This window comes from Mustela lutreola, chromosome 14 (assembly GCF_030435805.1).
Source record: "Mustela lutreola isolate mMusLut2 chromosome 14, mMusLut2.pri, whole genome shotgun sequence".
NCBI classification, from domain to species: Eukaryota; Metazoa; Chordata; class Mammalia; order Carnivora; family Mustelidae; genus Mustela; species Mustela lutreola.
The window spans coordinates 70,325,138-70,347,404 of NC_081303.1; the positions used below are offsets into that span (position 1 = coordinate 70,325,138).

Below are 22,267 nucleotides of genomic sequence, written 5' to 3' on the forward strand. Positions count from 1 at the left end.
AACTCTAAGGGAATATACAGAAGCCATGGGACATGGCTTGTGTGAAGGTGAGCCAGTAGCTTGATTGGATAAGATCCTGTGAGCCCAGGAAACTAGGCACTAGCCAGCTTCTAGTCTAAGACCCCCTGCCACATGTCCCAGTGAAGCAGCAGGCAGGGTATCTTGGAACTATCTGGAAGAAACCTTGGGGAGCTGATGGTGTGACTAGAGACAATGATTCAAGGGTCAAATGGTAATAGATGAGATGCCCAAAGTTTTCCTAATGAGGGCTTACTAATGATTTCTGGTACTAAAAATTACCACGGGGAACAAATACAAATAAAATAAAATTACCATGAGAAGAAAAATACATCAAAAGTACATGTTGCTGACTTTTGGCTGTTATACGTTAGAAAACACCCAATAAGGTAGTTTATCTAACAACGCAAAATTTTTTTAAAGATCTTTACCTATTTATTTGACAGAGAGGGAGAGATTACGAGTAGGCAGAGAGGGAGGCAGAGAGAGGGCGGTGGGCTGAGGTGGTGGGATGCGGTGGGGGGGGGCAGGCTCCCCGCTGAGCAGAGAGCCTGATGCAGCCTTGATCCCCAGACCCTGAGATCATGACCTGAGCCAAAGGCCGAGGCTTAACCCACTGAGTCACCCAGGCGCCCCTAACAATGTAAATGTTTGAGGGAGAAGTTACTCTAGCTTTAATATCTGGGAAGGAGTATGGGATGAAAGCAACTTTGAGATCTAATCAATTCCATCAGGACTCCAAAATTTGCCAGAAAATCTGACACATGGCTGGAGGAGGTGTAACCTCTTTGGAAGGCAACCAGGCACTATCTATCAAGATCAGCAGGGCGCCAGGCTGGCTCAGCCCATGGAGCGTGGGACTCTCGATCTCAGGGTATTAAGTCCAAGCCCCACGCTGGGTATACAGATGACTTAAAAATAAAATCTTAAGGAAAATGCAATACCCTTTGACTGTATAATTTCATTTCTGTAAATTTATCCCTCAAATATGCTCACAAAGATGCAAAATAACACCTGTACAAAGTTACTCATCTCTGCATTGTTTTAACAGCAACAAAACTGCATGTTCAACAATAGGACCCTGATTAGATAAAGTGTAACACATCACCATTGCTCCTGTGCAGCTGTAACAGAGCTCTTTATGCGCTACTGTGTAATGGTACTCCAAATGTATTTTTCTTTTGTTAACATTTCATTTTTAAGTAATCTCTACACCCAACAAGGGGTTTGAATTCACAACCCCGAGATCTAGAGTCACACACTCCACTGACTGAGCCACCCAGGCGCCCCCGAAATACCTCTCTTAATCTTAACGTAAGTAGTATGGTATCCTACAATTTGTGTAAAATGTAACAACGATTAATAAAGTACATGTTTCTATTTATCATTTATATTTCTTGTATAGGCACACAACCTTTGAAAAACTACACAAAAACTGCTAACTGGTTGTGGGGAAGTTATTACTTATTTTCTTAAAAAAAGACCCACTGGTTCAAAGCAAAGGCAGGAAGTCTTTATCATCTCTGGTCTCTCTCCACTGAAACTGACCAGCCTTCTTTTCCATCCTCTCTTTCTCTCCGATTACATTAGTCAGACTCCGATTGCAGGAAGGATACAAGCCCAGTTGGCCTGAAGATGCTGGCTGGCTTGCGCAGAAGTCAGAATAAAGCGCTCGGTAAAAAACAGATAGAAAAAAATCTCTCTTCCTGAACATGTTCTACCTTTCACATTCTCATTCCCTGTAAGGCCCAACCACATTTTTTACTTTTCGAATCTGCTATAAATCTCCTATAACTTTATAAGTAAATCTCCCCCTTTTCTTTTTAAGGTAAACTGCATAGCTACCTCTTTTTACTGGGCGGTCTTGAGCCAGCAGGGATGCCAAAAGTACTGAGCACTCACTATGCCTCCGTGCCTTCCTGGCAGTGTCACAAATGTTTACTGCTCAAAACTAAGCCTCCACCTACTTCATGCCCTAAAGGAACTGAGATGAGAAAGATAAGCCACTCGTCCAAGGTCACAGGCTTCCGGAAGAGCTAGAATTTAAGCCAGGCAGTCTGACTCCAGAGTTCATGTGGGTGGTTGCCCTCCATTAGGTACAATTTATCTGTTACCTATAGATAACAAAGTACACTTGTAACTCAATGCAGATGGTCACAATCCAAATAAAAGATTTCCTGAGGTCTAATTTCTGGCATCAGAGAACTGAGGCCAACAATGAGAGTATCTTGAGATATATTTTGTGAATGGGACCTTTACGAGGCCTTCCAACTTTGAAAGTGTTAAATCTGGTCCAATGAAAGACCATCACCTGTGCCTGAAGGCAACCAGTCAATCTGAAGGAAGACTAAACTTCTGCACAATTTTATTAGAAGCTTGAAATTGCCTGTTATTATTTACAATTTCCTACTGTTTGTGAAATTCTAACTAGAGAATTCACACAGGACCAAGCCAGGATTGGATTTTAGCAAGACAAATAACCTAAAATGGGCACCTCTCCCCCAAGAACAATAGGTTAGAGAATCCAGAAACAGACCCGAGTAAATTAAGGAATACATTAAACGTGGCATTTCAAATCAGAGGGGAGAAGACAGTTTATTCCATGCATGATGCTGAGATGGACTGTCAGGCATCTGGAGACTGATTTTTTTTTTTTTTTTTAAGATTTTACTTATTTGACAGACAGAGATCACAAGTAGGCAGAGAAGCAGGCAGAGAGACAGGGGGAAGCAGACTCCCCGCTGAGCAGAAAGCCCAAGGTGGGGCTCGATCCCAGGACCCTGGAATTATGACCTGAGCCGAAGGCAGAGGCTTTAACCCACTGAGCCACCCAGGCACCCCACTGGAGCCTGATCTTAGTGTAGTCATCAAAATAAATTCTAGGAGGAACAAAATTTTAAAAATAAAAACAACTATGTGAAAATTATCTTTTTAAACACTGGAATTCACAAAAAGCTATTTAAAGCATAAGATCCAGAAGCATAGAAAAAGCGAGCATCAGGGGCGCCTGGGTGGCTCAGTTGTTAAGCGTCTGCCTTCAGCTCTGGTCGAGATCCCAGTGTCCAGGGATCGAGCCCTGCCTCAGGATCCCAGCCCAGAGCGAAGCTTGCTTCTCCCGATACCACACTTCTGGCTTGTATTCCCTATCTCGCTGTGTCTGTCAAATAAATAAAATCTTAAAAAAAAAAAAAAGAGCAGTAAATTTGACTATATAAATATTAAAAACATGTCCATGGTGGGGGAAGAAAAGGTGGCCACAAACAAATTAAATGACAGACACACTGGCAGAAAATGTTTGCAACACATTTGACAAAAGGACTAATTTCTGAATATACGATGACTTTAAACAGATTAGTAAAAATGATCAGCAGCCCAACAGCAAGTGGCAAAAGATACACAAGTTTATTTTTAGGAAAAAAAAAATAATAAAAGAAATTAAAAGGTTCATAAACATGTGCAAAAAATCATAAAATTGAGGAAATGCAAATTTAAAACAATGCTACACCGTATTTTACCTCCAGCATAAGAGACAATATAGTGTAATGGTTAAAATTGAAGGCTTGAGGGTGCCTGGGTGGCTCAGCTGGTTGAGAGTCTGCCTTCAGATGGGTCATGGTCCCAGTGTCCTGGGATCGAGTCCTGCATCAGGCTCCCTGCTCAGTGGGGAGCCTGCTTCCCCTTCTCCCACTCCCCCTGTTTCTGCTCTATGTCAAATAAATAAATAAAATCTTAAACAAAAATGGAGGGCTCTAGAGTCAGAATACTTGGGGTCATATCCTGGCTCTACTCCTTACTGTGTATGCCCCAGCTTCCTTGGCTGGGGTGGTTAGAGGAACCAAATGAGAAAATGTAATAAAAAGCAATCAGAACCGTGGCTGGCATATGGCAACTATATTCATTCTTATCAGGTTGACAAAAACAATAACAGCATGAGTAGTCGTGTTGGAAAGAGAGGACTGGGCGCTCATGGTCAGAACTTGTACAAGCTGGCACACTGTCTTTTGGCAACTCACATTCTAAATGAACAAGCCATCTGCCTTCGCAACTCACTTTTAGAAATGTATCCTATCAATCACATGTTCATAAAATCATATACCTATCTATATTTATATATTCATAAAGAGATACATATATATATATACAGCTTTTCATTGCAAGAATGTCTATAACAGGGGCACCTGGATGGCTCCAGTCCAAACTGGTTTCGGCTCAGGTCATGACTGCAGTTTCGGGAGATCAAGCCGGGAGAGGAGCTCCCCGCTCAGGGAGGAGTCTGCTTCCCCTCTGTCTTTTCCTCTGCCCCTCCCCCTGCTCATATGTTCTCTTTCTCCCTCTCAAATATATAAATCTTAAAAAGAATGTCTATTAACAACAAAAGATTGGAAAACAACCTAACTGGTCACCCAGATGCGACCAAATAAGTACACAACATTGTGTCCTAGAATGGAATAGTATACTGTCGTGAAAAACATCCCCAAGACAGTTTAAAAAGGCAATCACGGGACAATGTGGGTATTCTGCCACTAGCGGTGTTAGAATGCACGGACACAAGAGAACAGTAAAAGTAGTTACTATCACGAGAGTAGCAGCAATTCTCTCTGAGGACCGAGACTGGGAGTTGAAGGCAGATGGAGATTTGCTCGGCATTAAACATCCTGCTGTAAAAATGGAACAATTCCCCCCACATACTTTGCTTTTTCCATTAAACAAAAACTAGTTGATTTTTTTAAAAAAAGAATGTAGCCAGCAGATAATCTTACAACTCTACTGGAAAAGCATACCAGCTGAAGATAGAAGTTCCAAGAGAAAGGCTGGTGGTTTGACTCTCACTGGCTTTGAGGACGCAATGGATGTCCTAGAGCAAAGTCCTTGGTTCTGAAGGTTATGACTCTAGAGCGTTGAGAACCACAGGGAACACACGCAAGTCCTCTTTCCAGACCTGATGTTCTCCCGCTGTTCCCTGCCTGAGCCTAGAGAGCAAGGGCTGTTTGACTTCCAACTCTCCAGGTGGGGGGGTGCCCTTACACTTGGTGTGTTAGTTGGGATGACTGGAGGGGGGAAGGGGGGGGCCTGACAACTGACCCCTAGAACGCTCTCTTGGTCGTCAATGATTTCTTTGAACAACTTACTTTTTTCCTTTCATCTTCACATCTCCTGTTATAGACTCACAACTCACACAGCAGTTTCACTTTCTCATTAATTCTGACCACCCAGGAAATGGATACCATAATGCCATTTTAGCTTTGTGTCCTGGCGCCACCACTTAACTCTCCAAAACTGGTGCTTTTCACACCACGTTTTCCACACTTTGCCTCTGGCAGTTCTAAAATGAAACCAAACCTGAATTTCCAGGGAGAGTTTGGGGCGGTGTCATCCAAGAACCTGACCACCACATAGAAGGGCCGGCAGTCCGGAAGGTCCGCCTTCCGCCGTTGCCAGGCAACAAGGGTAAACAGCAAAAAGTGGCAGGATCATGGCCACTAACTACAGTGCCAACCAGGTAAGTTCTTTTTCCATCTCTAACGTTTAATTTTGCCTTTGGACTGACCCTCCCAGAGCATTCTGATTATTGAATGAGTAGCTGAATGTGGGGTGAGATGGTATTTTTCACCTCTTTAGCTATTCAGGGTAGAGAGGCCCCATGCACAAGCAAAAGGCATCTCGGGGTTAAGTTTGTAGGATCTAAACAAGAGGTCAGCAGGGTTTTTTCTGTAAAGGGCCAAAGGGTAAATATTTTCAATGTTTTAGGGCCACGAGGCAAAAATCAGAGATGTAGTACTTAAAATAGCAAGAGAAAATATTTTTCCATTAAATTCTTGACAAAATTAATTAACTTTTTGTAATATTAAATGAAAAAATAGATTTCTTTTGGGATGAGAAAACACTTCTTTGGGATGCAAAGCTACTGTTCCCTTTAATCAAATCAATTACAAATATCCATCTATAAAAACAATTCTTTGCTTTCTCAGGTCAACCCAAGACAGATAGGAGGATGGACTGGGCTCATGGACCACATTTGCCCATCCTTGGTCTAGATCAGGGCTGCCCAATAAAAAGCTAATGTGAGTCACCAATGTAATTTAAAATTCTCTAGTAGCTATATGAAAAAAACTAAAAAGAAATAAAATTAACTTTAATAATATATTTAGCCCGGTAAGTCTAAAATATTATTTCAATGTTTACTCAATATTTAAAAAGTTATAATACAATGCTTACATTCTCTTCTTTTTTGTACTAACTCTCTGAAATTAAAAAGCACCTCCCTAGTCTAATGGGACTAGCCACGTTTCAAGTGTCCAACAGCCCCATGTGGCTAGTGGCACCATGTTGAAAAACACACACTTAGACGAAAAAATTACACCTTCTATAGGAGTTAAGCCTAGCTTGGCTGTTTAGGTCTCTGGTCATCAACTCTAAAGAACTGGGCCTCGTCATCATTTCCCAGGCACAGGGCCTTTGAGCGTCACAGAGATTCTCATCTTTCTCTCCACAGTATGAAAATGCTTTCTCACCCAAGTATCTGCGGAACTGGGGTCCCGCCAAGCCAACGAAGGAGGTATTGCGTGTGTAGAGCTCCCACGGGGCCAGTTTCTGATTCTTTCCACCACGTCATCTGGAATGCACTGGCACCTAATTCCTTTAGCCAACTCTAAATACCCATAGCCTCTCCCCTCCCCCAGCCCTGAACTCGAGCCCCTAGGATACCTTCTCTCTCTTTTCCATTCCATTTTCACAAGCACTTCTCTCCTCGCTTCTACCCCAGAGAATTTCCTCCCATGAAGGTTACACTCAGATTATCGCCAATGATCGTGGTCATCTGTTGCCTTCAGTGCCCCGTTCCAAGGTGAGATACTGATCCCTGTTCCTCCTGAGGAAGGTCAAGAACTGGGGCACAGAACCGGAGTAGCCGACATGGGGGTTTACAGTCTGGCATGGCCGCTACCTGGAAATTAAAGCTCAATCTAATTCCCATCGCAACATGCCTGTCCCCAAGCTTGCAGCCAGTTTATCGAGCACAAGAGCTGTGCTTCGCACCCAGAATGCCTTAAACCGATGAACGAACACCTTCATGTGATACTAACGCAGTGAGTACTCTGCTAGACTTAAGTTAAGCCAACAGAGTTAATATGGTGAAAAAATCTGGGTAACCTAAGTGAGACAGGGGTCAAGGACGAGGGGGGGCCTGGGAGACTGCGCGCTTCGTCTGAGACTGCGCGCTCCGTCTGAGTTCACCACCACGCATCCCAGGGGGGAAGGGGGGAAGGCAGACAACAGACCGCCAACAGGTCAGCAGTCCTGGGAAAAGCCTGTTGAAGAACCTCGTCTTCTTCCTTTTAGGCAAGCCCTTGGGGCTCTTTTATGGGCACCTGGCAAATGCCTCTGAAGATACCCCCTGCTCGGGTGACCCTGACCTCCCGTACGGTTGCTGGTGCTGCCTCCCTCACCAGATGGATACAGAAAAATCCGGATTTGCTCAAGGCCTCCAATGGGCTGCGTCCTGAAATCTTGGGCAAGGTATCTCTTCCTCCCACCTCAACTCAAATCCTATTATCTGCATTTCTTTTCAATCTCAAAAACCCCTCTTGTTATACCACCATCACCCAGGAGGGGGAACCTCTAACCAACCGGGTCTTCTCCTACCTGGTCCCTAACTCTCCTGATTCTTAACAAGAGGTGCTAAGGACATTTTCCCCCACAGTGCAAAATGATCCGATCTGACCTTTTGTCTATTGTATGGGGAGAAAGACGGTGAGCATTCTAAGATGGACTGGAAAGGACTTAGGGCCTGACCAGAAACATGACTCTGTTCCATTCTGCCCGGCAGCCTCATGATCCGGACAATCAGAGGAAACTCGGGAAGTCCATCACGAAGACTGTACAACAAGCCCCAAGTCCGACCATTATTCCTGGCTCCCCAGATGTAAAGCTCAGTTCCCCAGACCGACCCCAAAGCTCACACCCCTCTGCAGGTCACACTCCAGGTCCCCAAAGCCCAGCCAACTCTCTCAAGAGCCCACCAGGATGTCCACGTGTGCTAGAACCCCCGGCAGGTCCTAATCCAGCTGCAGTTCAGAAATGCAAGCCTGGAATTCCAGAGGCACCCAGGGACCACACTGAGAAAACTCGTCTGAGTGATGTAAGCGAGACCCCCAGCGAGGGACGCAGAACAGGGAAATTATAGGGTGGGAATAAAGGCAAACTTGGAAAATAAACATCATCTGTTGAATCTATTACTGACTTGGGATGTTTTTTCCTTCTGTTACGGCTGCTTCTTGTACCCCACGACTAGAAGGCGGGTTCGGGGAAATAGAGCAGGGAAAAGAACATGGCAGTGCTTGAGGCAGAACACATTTTTACAAGGACTAAGTCAGCTCTCCTCCAAAAGTGACCAAGAGGAAGTTGGTCCGAATTGTAGCAAAAGAAACCTCAAAGAACCAGCCTCTTACCCCCAGCCCCTCATTTTTCATCCTAAGCACACACAACTAAAACTTCTAAGTCTGAAATATGATCGCTTAGTAGAGCACACACGCATGTCTGGAGAAGACAGGGGAAGAAAAGGGAAGGGAAGCCAGAGTAGAAGACACTCTCCTTGTCTACGACTTCACGTCTGATGACAGAACCACGGGAAGACAAACTAGACAGAGTTATAGAAGTAAAACTCAAGCAAAAGGATACACATAGTTTGATAAAAGATCTACAGAAGTGACTGGAGGTCAGAGAAGAAAAAACAGAGAGAGATGGTTAAGTAGAAATTTAGGGCAAAATAACAAACATGAGGACAACTGTATGCCAGTCCCAAGCACCCAAATGGTAAGGAGCCACCCAGAAAAGGTACGATGTTCCCTATGCCCTTCCCAGCTTCCAACAGCTGCTCACACCCTCCTATTCCGCGGTCTTCCTGGCGCTGCTGCTCAGTGTTATGCCTTGCCAAGCCCCCCCAGCTCTAAGGCCAGAGTGTTCCCTCATGAACGCTGGTCTCCCACTCTGCGGTCAACTAGAGAAGATGCAGGGTTTAAGCTGGAGGAAGGCTACAAAGGCTTCCCAGGGCTCCTGCAGCAAGAAGGGGGAAGTGATCGTCACGTGAAGCAGAGACTACTCGGGAGCATCGTCACGTGAAGCAGAGACTACTCGGAGCGGGGAGGAAGACTGCTGGGGCAGGAGGTCCCCACTGTCTGCGCTTCAGTGACATCTTCCTGTCCAACTGCCCCCAATTACGGTCACTGCTCCTCCTCTCCAACCCGCAGCTCTAACCCGTTGGCCAACAACTCAGAAAGAGAGGTCTGCTACCCCTGGGTTTCCAGAGACTACCAGACCGCACTCCTGCCGAAGGAGGCAGAGATGCAGACGGCCGGCCCACACGGATTTTATAGGCAGCGAGTTTTCCCGTGAAAGTATGAATTTTGGCAGGTCTTCCGTGACCCCTCCTCTCTTATCTCGGCTCTCTGTTCTCTCCCACTCGACGGACTTCGCTCATCATCCCTTTGCTGCCACCTCCCCCGGTCCGCTGGCTCCTTACTGGACCGTTTGCTGAACTGGCCCCTGAGGTTTATGAACAGTTCTCAGTGGGATTCTGGAGCCCGCGATAATGCCAAGCTTCCACGGGCTTCGCCTCCTGTCTCTCGCTCCTTCCTTCTCTGCGGCTTCCCATGCTCTTCCGTCTCTGGCTACCTGCATTCGATTCCCTAAACACGGTCCAAGTGGCCAGGCGCAGGACAAGGGGTTTCCCTCCTCAGAAAGGTCAGGTTGGGGGATGCAAATGCCCGAGGCCAGAGGGAGGGGAGGAAACCAGCTCCGCCGTTCTCCTGGTTTTCTCGATTTCAAGGAGAGTCAAAGGCAAAATGAGTATTTTAATTCAGTTTCGGAAACAGATGTCACATGAATCTGGATTAGAAAAGAGGCTTGTTTTTACAGAACTGTAGGGGGGGGAAAATAACCCTTAATATGTTCATTGTAATTTCCTGGACCTTCCTTTTGCACTAATAGCTAGATATCTTCTCCCCAAAGCACCTGCTTTAAAGCCAATCGACCCTCTTTACCTCCCGGGGGCTGGGACAGGCGGACTCCCCTCAACCCCACCCCTCTTCTTCCAGTCACACTGTGTGGGTGCTGAGGTCGCCGGGCTCTGACCAATGAACAGAACTGTCCTTTAAGCCAGCAACCCACAGGCAGTGGCACCCAAAGCCCCACTCCCAGTCCCCATGGCAGAGGCCACAGAGCTGGCATTGTTTCCACTGTGTTGGGAAGAAGGAGCTGACTGTCCGCACAAATCAAGGCCCGACGCGGAGAGAGAATGACGGCCTCCAGGCCCGGAGTAGGCCGCAAGCTGGGGGCAGGAAAAGGGAAGTTTTGAGTCATTCCATCTTTAGCAACAAGGGAGGAAACTGGACCCTCTCCCACTGCTCTGCTTCCAGGAGGTACTCTACCGCCACTGAGCTCCAAGGGGATGTGCAAGCACAGAGGGTCTAAGTAAATCAGGAGAACTTTGTCTTGGCTGGAGATGAGAGTGACAAACAGGAAGGGAGGTCAGGGAATCATTTAGGGGAAGACAATGCTGGGAACTTCAGCTCTTCACATGGCGGCCAGCCCTGCAGAGGTCAACACAGTAAGAACCAAGACAGCCACTCCAGACTGGTACAGCTGGGGAATCTTCAGGCCTTTCCCAAGGTCCCATACCTGCACAAAAAAGAAGAGGTGGAAAAAAAAAAAAAAAAAAAGAAGAAAGAATTTCAGCAATCAGGGCCCTAGGTACTCTCCTTTCCGAGAAAGTGGTTCCATCTCAACAGGCAACTCCCCCGGCACAGTTCCAAGGCAAAAGCACTTCTCCTGGGCCCCATGTTTCTCAAAACCCTACGTCTGGAACCTACCACCCAGTTGTCCCAGCGACAGAAAAGGCCTACGTACAAAATACAGCCCGTATATACAAAACCTTCCAGACTAAAGAGGTTAAACATTCCCTCATGACAACAAAACCAAATCAGTGTTTCCCAAATTGTTTCTCCACAAACTAGTTCCTCAGAATGCTAAAATGTGTTGCACGGGGGGAGAAAAGTCCCCTGCTGAATAAATCTAGCAGACATGTTACTGCGAGGCTTTTGAAACAACTGATTAACACACACCCTGAAGCTCCAGAACAGGGATGTAGGAAGAGTCTCGGTTTCTTAGATGCAGTCCATCGGAGAACCAACCCCCCACAACACTCCCCCCCCCCCCGCCCCGCCGCCCCGGCCTTTGAGAAGTAACGTCCAGTCACAGACCTAGAATTCCTAAAAAACACCACCAGATCAAGAACACTATTTCTTAATTTTGTTTGCCAGTGTATTCACAGCAAAAGTTCATAAAAGAATAAGCAATATTTACCATTACTATGTGTGCTGCATTCTCTATACTGTCTGCTATTACATTTCTGGTGGTTGGTTGGTTGGTTGGTTGATTTTTTTAAAGTAAGCTCTATGCCCAGTGTGGGGCTTCAACCCTTGAGCTCAAGGTCAAGTTGTGCTCTCCACCGACTGAGTCAGCCAGGAGCCCCTAAATTTCTGGTTTTGTTGGCAACGACCCAGTAAATTGATTTTCTACCCACTCCATCAAAAACCTGGGTTTTAAAAACACTGATCAAGCCTCTCCTGTCACGCAGGGACACTAATGTGTTATATACTCCTATTACACTCCACGTCCCTCAAAGCTCTCCGAGGGCAAAGGCAGAATTTTTAGGTGCTACACTTTCCACACTTGACTACCCCAGGGTAACACAAACGCCCACACTGTGAATGTTAAACCGAATGAGGAGGACTTAAGAGGAAAGTCAGAGAGAGCCGGGGTGGGGGCGGGGAGGGGTTGCGGGTGGAGAATCAAGCCTCCATCTAGATCAGATTAGGAGTCAAGCAGATGCCACACAGAGCTGTCTTGCTTATACAGGCATGGTGCTTTACCAAAAAAACCCTGAGTCCTACTGGCTGGCGGTGCCGGGGAGGGGGGGATATACTGTCTAGAACCCCAGAGGCCCTGTCCGTGCCCACCCCCATCACTCCTACCAGTTCCACTCCCCTATCCCCAGGAGATCTTCTGGGAAGGCAACCATGAAGCTCCTAGAGCAAGTCTGGTCCCACACCCAGACCCAGTACTTGCTACAAGAAAAAACAAAAGCAGATTTAAGGGCTTAAGAAAAGCCTTTAGGCTCCTCACTTCTCTCCAAGAGATTACCATGAGGGGAGGAACCGGGCAGAAAAACCTTGACTGAGCCCCGCGATTTTGCGAAACCTGTTCCCTTTCCCTCCCCACAGACTGAGACAAAAGCCAATCCGCTAGAGTCTAGAGTCCGGATGTGACCGGAGGAATCTCATCTGCTGCTTTTCATTAGGGAGGTTTGTTCTGTGGAATACGAAGTCGTTAACGGAAATGCTCTCCTCTGTCCCCTCCTGGAGGGAGGTGAGGTCACTGGGACTCAAACGGAACACTGCCCCAGGGCACAGGGCATAGATACACTTAATTAAATAGGTCATTTAGTCTCTCACTTTTCCGATTCCATTCAACTACTGGACCAGACTGAAATTCAAAAGGTGCTGGTTTCTAGATTCTTTTATTTATTTATTGGTCTCTAGATTCTGATGTGGAAATTATAAAGGTCAGATTAAGGCAGGAGTACCCATCTGACAGATGACTCAGGTTAGGAAGGATGTGGAAGATAAGAAAGAATGGAATCGGGGCGCCTGGGTGACTCAGTGGGTTAAGCCTCTGGCTTTGGCTCAGGTCATGATCTCAAGGTCCTGGGATCAAGCCCCGAATCGGGCTCTCTGCTCAGCAGGGAGCATGCTTCCCTTCCTCTCTCTCTGCCTGCCTCTCTGCCTACTTGTGATCTCTCTCTCTGTCAAATAAACAAATAAAATCTTTAAAAAATAAAAAGAAAGAATGGAATCTTTACCGTCTTCTTGGGATACAAATCAAGACAAAGGGTTAGAGAGATCACAAAACATGAAATCTTAAAATGCTGGAGAGGGTCTGATCTCTGACCTGGGGCAGGCATGATTCAGCTTTAATCCCTTTATAAAAGAGAAGGAAGGGGGGCGCCTGGGTGCCTCAGTTCGTTAAGTCTTTGCCTTCAGTTCAGGTCATGATCCCAGGGTCCTCGGATCGAGTCCCGCATAGGGCTCTCTGCTCAGTGGGGAGTCTGTCTCTCCCTCTCTCCCTGCCCCCTCTCCCACTCTTTTTCTCTCTCTGTCTGTCTCTCTCTCTCGTGTGTGTGTGTGTGTGTGTGCGCTCTAATGAATAAATAAAATCTTAAAAAAAAGAGAGAGAGAGAGAGAAGGAGGGGCTCCTGGGAGGCTCAGTGCGTTAAGTGTCCAACTCTTGGTTTCGGCTTGGGTCAGAATCTCAGGGCCCAGGGATCGAGCCCCATGTTGGGCTCCGCGCTCAGCGGTCTGCATGGCCCTCTCCCTCTGCTCCTCCCTGGCTCACACATGCCCTGAGTACACATGCATGCGCTCTCTCTCTCTCAAATAAATAAATTTTTAAAACAGTAACAAAATTTTTTTAAAAAGAGAGAGAGAGAGGAGAAAAGTCATGTAGGAGGCAGCATGGACAGTTTTCAGGCCATAAAAAGATTCCTAACCCCAGTATTAAAATCTGGGATCTTCGGTACCTAGTTTCTGTTAGAGTTGGCCCCATTATCTCCAAGAGCTCAACAAAACCCAAATCCAGTTCACGCAATCCAAAGTCAAGGTAACAGAAGTTAACATTAGAATTAATAATTAAATTAATAATTTGAGTCCAGCTGGACCTGTCACCCCGGGTTAGTAGGAATGACAGACTGAAAGGAGCAACCATCTAGCTCAGAACTGAAAACCCAGGGTCTAGAAAGGAACCTGACACATGGCAGGTACCAATTAATTATCTAGTAAGCCTGCCTTCTGTGTCATAGGGACGGCCTGGCTTCAGGGGCCTCTCTCAGCAACACGCCTCATAGAAATGGAAGTGTTCACACCGAGACCCCGCAAGTGCCTGCCAGGCCAACACCCAGAGCTCGGCGGGATCCCCGGCAGAATCCCCGGCAGGGCTACCACGGCGTGCGCGCGGCTCCTGCTGAGCTCTCCCCTGGAAGCCCTAGCAGAGTCCAGACAACGAACCTCTGGGGCGACACTGAACGCAGGCGACGCAGGAGACCCCTACACTCCCCTCACTCCCTCCCCCAGAAGACGTATCGGCCAACCATTCACTTACCAAGTGTCGGATGCCGTTCCAGGTGTGATACATGAGGGGGAAGACCAGCGCAAACTTGGCCGTGTAGATCAGTGATGGCCCCAGACACAGGGACTTCACAAGCTCCAAATGAGACTCAAAGTTCCCAGGGATCAACAGGGCCGACAAGCCGAAGAGAGAGACACCTGAGGAGAGAACCAAGTGAGGGCATTAGAGCTGTCCGGCAGCTAGCACCACTGGGACACAAAGAACTGGGTTCTCTGTCAGGCCCTGGGCCCCATGCGATTCTGACCCACTGTGAAATGGGAGACGGAAACTCATGTTCACGTCTGCAGCGGGAGGTGGGTGCTTGGTCCCGACCCTGATCTCCTGACCCTGCCGTGCCCGTCAGCGTAACATCCCTCCTATCCGCACCCTCTCGACAGACCCCACCGGCCGCCGCCGAAGTCACCTTCTGACTGTAACTCACACTGTAACTCCTCAGAAAAAGTAAGATCCGTATGTTCAGCCTAAAGACTGAGGTAAAGACTGAGAAAGAAGTTTAAATCTCTACACCACACACACACACACACACACACACACACACACACACACAATGTAACGCAAAATGGACCAAAGACCTAAACGTAACAGCTGAATCACTCAAATGCTGAGAAGAAACCACAGGAGTCCATCTGCGCGACCCGAGATTAGGCATCGGCTTCTTGGGTTTGGGGCTGAAACCATCATGACGAAAGAAATTGGACTTTACCGACGTTAAAACTTTTTGTGCTGCAAACAAGGCCACTAAAAACGTGAAAAGATGAGCACCAGGCACAGCACCGGAACACTGTCAGTGGCAGCGTAAGCGCGAGCATGCGGACGGACCGCAGCGGAGACTGTGCTGAGCACAGCACAACGGCAGAGGAGCTCAGCCGGCACGTCGCACACCCGAAACCGATGGGACGCTGTGCGCCAACTATGCTCTAGCTAGAAAAAAAAAGTAAAAACACAACACAGGGAGAGAGAAAACATTTCCAGATCATATGTCTGTAAAGGACCTGTATCCAGAATATATTAAAGACTCTTACAAGTCAGTACTGAAAAGACAACCCAACTGAAAAATGGACGAAGGATCTAAATAGGTCTCTCTCCAAACACAGATAAATAAATGGCCAACAAGTACGCGAAAAGATGCTTGACACCACTAGCCATTAGGGAAAGGCGAATCCAAACCACGAAGGAAGAGCACCTAGGGGCTCCGTGGGTTGAGCGTCTGCCTTCGGCTCAGGTCATGATCCCGGAGTCCCAGAATCAAACTCCGCATCAGGCTCTTCTCCCTCTGACCCTCCCCTATCTCGTGCTCTCTCTCTCTCAAATTAATAAATAAAATATTTAAAACAAAAAAGGAGCTTATGGTTTAGTAGGGGAGACACAAGTAAATCAGCCTACAGCCCAAGGTAAGATGCAGGAGCGCACTAGCACTGTGACAAAGGCCTCTGTGTGCACGGGGCGCTCGGGAACCCACACAACAATCAAAACCCACCTGGCGGGAGGGGGAGAGGGTCCTGGAAAGCTTTTTCTCGGCGGCGTGCTTACGTCAAGTTCTGAGAAAAGAGATGAGGGGGCAGAGAAGTGGGGTGGCAGGATACATCGAAGTGGGCCTCATATGCTAGACAGCAGAGTTTAAACTTGATCCTGCCAGTCAAAGACAATAGATTTCACCCTGGGGCCAAACACGGTTCATCTCAGTCCCAACCCATATCAATTAATAATGCCTACCTTGTGTCCAGTAAGCCACACACACAGCCAGCACATACATGAAAAGATGCGCAGTATCACCGATCACCAGGGAAATGCAACTCAAACCCACTATTATCACCTCACACCGGTCAGGATGGCTAGTATCAAAAAGAGAAGAAATACTAAGTGCTGGCAAGAACATGACCCCTTGTACCCCGGTGACGGGAATGTAAATTGGTGCAAACACTGCGGGAAACGGTATGGAGGTTCCTCAAAAAATTAAAAACAGAAATACCATAGGATCCAGTTAGTTCCACTACTGGATATTTACCCAAAGAAAACAAAAATACTAATTCGGGGCGCCTGCCTGAGTCAAGTGGAGGAGCATGACTCTTGATCTCAGGGTCGTGAGTTCAAGCCCCATGTTGGGTGTAGAGATTACTAAAAACAAACAAACACACAAAGAAACAACAAAAGCACTTAATCCCATATGTTTCTGGCAACATTATTTACAATGGAAGATATGGAAGCAGCCCAAGTGTCCATCAGCAGGTGGATGGACAGGGAAGATGTGGCAGATGTACACGGCAGAGCATCTATCACTCAGGCATGAGAAAGAGTGAGATCCGGCCATCTGCAAGAACACGGACGGGCCGAGCGGGTATTAATTACGCTACGTGAAGTCAGTCAGCTACAAAAAGACGAGCGCCGGGTGCCTGGGTGGTTCAGTTGGTTAAGCATCTGCCTTCCGCCCAGGTCGATTCCAGGGTCCTGGAACTGACTCCCACAGAAGGCTTCCCTGCTCAGGGCGGGGTCTGCCCCTCCCCCCCCACAACACCTTTGTTGTTTCTCAAAGATAAATAAAATCTTTAAAAAAAAAGAAAAGAAAAGGATAAATACCGAATGATTTCCCTCACATGTGGACTCTAAGAAACTGAACAAGTAAGTGGGCTCTCACACACGGAGAACAAACTCATGGCTGCGGCGGGGGGTGGGGGTAGGAGGGGTCACAGCAGAAATACAAAAACGGGATTAAGACGTATGAACTTTCAGCTGTGAAATAAGCAAAGCACAGAGATGGAAAGTACAGCACAGGGAACACAGTTGGTCATACTGTAATGTCACTGTACGGTGACACGTGGTGACTTCACTTATCCTGAGCCCTCAGTAAAGAATACAGTTGTCAAATCAATATACTGCATACCTGAAATTTTTTTTAAAAGGTGTTATAGTGGGAAGGATTCGTAATCTGTATCATATATGGAAGCAGTGACCTGCCGTGGCCTCAGGAGGGGATGGTTACTTGGGTCAAATACTGCCATCCCTAACGAGACGGATAAATCCTTACCAGCTTCAAACTGGACAGTGATAGGGACAGATACACCTCTTGAAAAGGTCAACTTGGCAGCAACAGGGCGTAGATGAGGGGTCAGTGGAGGCAGGAAGTCGGATTAGGACGCTGTGGATGAAGGTGATGGCTCGACCCGACAGTGACAGGGAGAATAAAGAATGGAAAATGTGGCAAAATGTGGGGACGTGAGGTAAATGAGGGAAGTCAAGGATGGCGGTTTGCAGGGGCTACTGACTAGATAATGCCCAGAAGCTGCACAGCGAGCGAAGAAAATGCAGGCTGCTGTACTTTGGTTTTCATCTGAGGACATAGCCCAGGGACTGATGTCGATCAGCTGAGAGCTCCGCTGGGCTGGAGGCCCCCCGGGAACAGCACGTGAGGATACGCAGTAAGCAGCTGGCTGAGGGCCTAAAGCTAGCCGGGCTCTGGCTTAAAGACCCAGATCTGAGGGTTCCCTGCATGTGAATGAATGATGAGTGAAGTCTGAGGTGTGCCTGGGGCAACCTGGGAGGTGGGGCCTCGGCTCCTCACCGCTGGAAGCCCGGCACTGCACAGAGAGCACCACAAAGCGGGTCCTCGACGCTACTGGGTCAAGAAGCACAGCTGGCCACATGGGACCTGGGACGGAGACTGCAGGGGGCCCATCTCTCGGGGCCGCGCCCTCAGCCTGCGGGGTCCGTACGAACTCTGAGCCGTGCACATCAGCGCCGCACTGGAGGGGGCCAGCTGGTGTCTGGAGAGCTGGAAGAGCTGCTAATGGGAAAAACAGGCATTTTGTGCCAGAAGTGTTATGTAGGGCCTTTTGGGAAAGAACAGAGGCGGCCAGCCAGTACGGTCTCTCGTCTAATTACACCTGGCCTGGAACTTGTGTCATGATCCCCGGATCTCCTTGACCTCCCAGAGCCATTTATCTTATCTGGTTACAAAAACACTGCAAAGAACTAGGCATTACAGAAATGTATGGTTTAGAGAAGTCCCCGTAATGCCGCTGCTCCGAGCCAACCATTTCACATACAACCAGAGACACTGTCATTTTATATTTTTCAGTACCCAACCCGTCAGAAAAATGACACCTATTTCAAATGTTTATTGCTAAAGCCCCCATTTACTTAAATTTTACATAATTATTTAATCTTCTTAACAATCTGAAAAGATAGTAGCAGCTAATTTTGTTCACAAACAGGAGAACAAATGAGGTTCAGAACCATTAAGAAGCGAATCCAAGTTCACTGAGCATTAAGTCAGTGGGCTGGGATTAGAACACACAAACTCAGATTCTTTCCACTAACACCCCATTTTTGTCGTAAGCACCTATAAACTTCTGACTCAAAATTGTTGAGTCTCTTGAAAAAACTGGTGTAGCGGCAAGGTGTCGAGCACATCTGATTTATTTTTGAGACAGTGGTTTGCTTTTGAATTGATTTAACTAATTGATGAAATTCCTTAACATTCATAGAAGCAAAAGCTGAAGATGGGGCTGGTCACATCCTGGGATTTCTACTAGTTTTTGACTCTGGAAGGTGATCCTAAAGAGTGGGTATTGTCATTCTAAGACGAGGCAGCCCTACCAGTCTGGTCTTCTAGGGGCCAGTGTTGCTGTGAACAGCCTTCCCTGGGACTCAGCGGTCTGACTGCTGTGACGTCAGGGGCAGATCGGTGCCAAGTCTGTCTGGTCAGCTAAGGCCCTCGTGTGGCTCTTGAAGTTTCAGAGCTGCGGGTTTGCCCTGAAATTCAAAGAACAGTGGAGGGGCCCCCGAACCTCTTATCTGTCCAGACTGCCGAAGATCCCGGATCCTCTCAGGTCCTCTTTTCCCCAAATCTCAAACTAGCTCAGTTCGGCTAGTTTGGTGCCTCTGTGTTTGCAGTTATTTTTTTTCCTCAGGGTACCCCTAAGCCAAAAAAAAAAACACCTGGCAGTTTTGTTTCTTAATTCAATTCAAGCAACTCAAGTATTTATATCCTAACAACTGAGTAGCCATTGGAAAAAAAAAATCATCCACATAATAGAAAAAAATTTTTAAAACTTCACTCTTAAAACCACAATTATTTACTAATGAGATGTATACACCACTGGATACAGAACAACACATCCGACCCTGCGTGTTGGACTGGAGCAGCAACATCGTTTCCTGTTCCACACGGGCTGGGCTGAGGACTCGGCCCTTCAGTGAGAGCCCGCGTGAACGCACAGGCCAGCCTGCGGCTCAGGCAGTCAGCTTCCCTTCTGGAAAAGCTAAAGGCCTCCATATAAACTTATACAGTAACCAGCGGAACTCCGAAGTGGCTGTTTTGATCTTCTGAGCTTTTCACAAGATGGGCCACTAGTCACTGATTCTCAGGTGTGCTGCGCGGTGTGTGCGTCAGGACTTCTGGTCGCTGCGGCCGTGCGGAAGCCGGCGAGCGCGCCGCTCCCAGGGCAAGGTGATGCGAGTTCAGGTCCCACTCCGGTCACTGACCAGCTATGGTCTCCTCACTTCCTCTTCTGCTTATAATCAACGCCACATTCAGACCGTGAGAATTAAGTACTAGAAATGAAGTTCCTGATACAGGCCCCGTAGCGATTACGATTTATATTCCTGGAATATTTAATTCTGTAACACCCAGAACATGTCTGATCATTTGCAGCTGAAAACCTCGCTCTCAGCCTCTCCTGCTTCAAAAGTGGGACAGCTCCGTCCTCGCATTACCAAGATGACACGGCTTGGCAAGACTGACGGTCCCCAGAGGAGAAAATGTGTCTCAGCACTGTTCTCTTCCTCCCAGGGCAGGAACCTCCCTCCCCTGGCCCCCAGACTGCAGGGCAGCCACAGGCACGACTTAACACGATGGGATTAGTGTGAGGACACTTCATTCAGCTAAGAGAGCAAGCGGGCGCCGTCACCCCCAGGTTTAATCACCACTTGGACAGCCCCACCGAGGCTCTTTCACATGTTTTTTCTAGAAAAGCAGCTGACTGCCTGAGCAGGTCTGGCTATGCATCCAGGCCATCTCTCACTGAAGGGCTGAGTCTCTAAACTGACCTGTTTTTTTACAACAACCAAAACATTCAGGACCATCCTTTTTCCCACTCGAGGTCACCGTATACTTCATTTATAGCTGCGTTCCTCTAAAATACCTTCCATTAGCATCCACCTGAGCTTTCTCTAAACTCTGTTTTTACTGTTGTATGACGGCACATCTTGATCACTGCCCCGCCCCCCCCAGCTTCACTCAGTGCAGCTCAGCCTCCTGCTGTTCTCAAATCAAGGTGGTCACCGGGTTCTATCTAGACTATTACACCACTGGTCACCAGGTAAAATCATGAGTATTTTAATCCCTACAGCTCCCAAGTAAAGAAGAACATTACTGGCCATCTCTTTCCATGTTTTAAAGGACTGTTTTTTTGTGTTTTTTTTTTTTTAAGATTTTATTTATTTATTTGACAGAGAGAGAGAGATCATAAGTAGAAAGAGCTCACAAGAGAGAGAAGAGGAAGCAGGCTCCCCGCTGAGCAGAGAGCCCGATGAGGGGCTTGATCCTAGGACCCTGAGATCATGACCTGAGCCAAAGGCAGAGGTTTAACCCACTGAGCCACCCAGGCATCCCTAAAGGACTGTTTATAAAGTTCTTTTTCTTTTTTTTTAGAGGGGGAGAGAGAGAATCTCAAGCAGACTCCACACCCAGCACAGAGCCTGATGTGGGGCTCCCTCTCACAACCCTGAGACGGTGACTTGAGCCAAAGTCAAGAGTCAGATGCTTAACCAACGGAACCACCCAGGTGCCCCTATAAAGTTCTTTTTCACTAAACTCTACTCTAAAGTCAAACTAGCATCATCAAACTTTTTGGCTCAACACGCTTTTTAGAGTTTATATATCGGCTGCAAAGTCTCTAGTATGGAAGAATACCTTGCCGTGGATTTGTCCTGGCAGCTTGTTGTACTACTGCAGCAAACAAGAACAGGAAGCCTTCTGTTTGTTTGTTTTAATGTCAGCTCTATGCCCAGTGTGGGGCTTAAACCCATGACCCCAAGATCAAGAGTCGTGTGCTGTACCAACTTAGCCAGCCAGGCACTCCGAGAACAGGAAGCTTTTATGACTTCCAACGGTCAACAGGATTAAGTTCCAACTTCTCTGTGGGGCGAAGTCCTTCACTGTTTGGCACACTTTCCAGCCCTTCCTTCTGCCACTGTTCCCACAGCCAGACCCTGTCATCACCATCCAGTGACTCTGGGTGCTTCCCAAGCCCTAGGCCTTTGCATGAGGTAGTTTCTCCATTGACTGCATCCTCTACCTCCTCTTCGTGAACTCTCCTACTCATCCTTCTTTCAAGCTCTCCAACTCCCTCAGGGATGGTCTCTCCTCAGGGATCCCACATCTCTATTAAAAAGTTCTCACAGAGGGCGCCTGGGTGGCTCAGTAGGTTAAGCCATTGCCTTCGGCTCAGGTCATGATCTCAGGGTCCTGGGATCGAGCCCCGCATCGGGCTCTCTGCTCAGCAGGGAGCCTGCTTCCCTCTCTCTCTCTCTCTGCCTGCCTCTCCGCCTGCTTGTGATCTCTGTCAAATAAATAAAATCTTAAAAAAAAAAAAAAAAAAGTTCTCACAGAGCTGCCTGCGTAGTGCAGTCGCTTGGGCATCCAACTCTTGATTTTGGCTCAGGTCGTGATCTCAGGGTCATGGGATTGAGCTCCACAGCCAGCCCCACGTGGGCTCCACGCTCAGCGCAGAGTCTGCTTAAGATTCTTATCCCTCTCCCTCTGCCCTTCCGCACTGTGCTCTCTCTCCCTCTCTGAAATAAGTAAATAAACATAAATGTTTATTTCTCTTTCTCCTTGGATTCCTCTGCCCTTGAGGGTAAGGGGTCCTACTATCACTGTCTAACTTCTAAAGCATAGCAGGAAACTAATTAGAAAGCAGGAAGAATGAACAGCTCTGAAATAACTGCCATGAGCAGAATGACTGAGATGGGTATATTCATTTAGTAAACAGAGACCCAAGCACCTACTGAG

General features: G+C 47.4%; 2 protein-coding genes across 2 annotated transcripts in view; one reads left to right on the top strand and one right to left on the bottom strand.

The window, feature by feature from the left end:
* Positions 1–5,153: 5,153 nt before the first annotated feature.
* Positions 5,154–8,249, top strand: CFAP126 (cilia and flagella associated protein 126). Its single transcript, XM_059145492.1, has 5 exons — positions 5,154–5,518; positions 6,512–6,574; positions 6,782–6,862; positions 7,357–7,533; positions 7,844–8,249. The coding sequence occupies exons 1-5, from the start codon at positions 5,492–5,494 to the stop codon at positions 8,198–8,200; spliced, it is 705 nt and encodes a 234-aa protein (XP_059001475.1). The 5' UTR covers positions 5,154–5,491; the 3' UTR covers positions 8,201–8,249.
* A 1,597-nt stretch (positions 8,250–9,846) lies between these two features.
* SDHC (succinate dehydrogenase complex subunit C) overlaps positions 9,847–22,267 on the bottom strand; it is a 30,954-nt gene continuing 18,533 nt past the window's right edge. Inside the window, exons 5-6 of the mRNA XM_059145493.1 lie at positions 14,230–14,393; positions 9,847–10,692 (exon numbers count right to left, since the gene is read on the bottom strand). Coding sequence (XP_059001476.1) covers positions 10,588–10,692; positions 14,230–14,393 — 269 coding nt within the window. The 3' untranslated portion in view covers positions 9,847–10,587. The remainder of the gene's footprint in view (positions 10,693–14,229; positions 14,394–22,267) is intronic.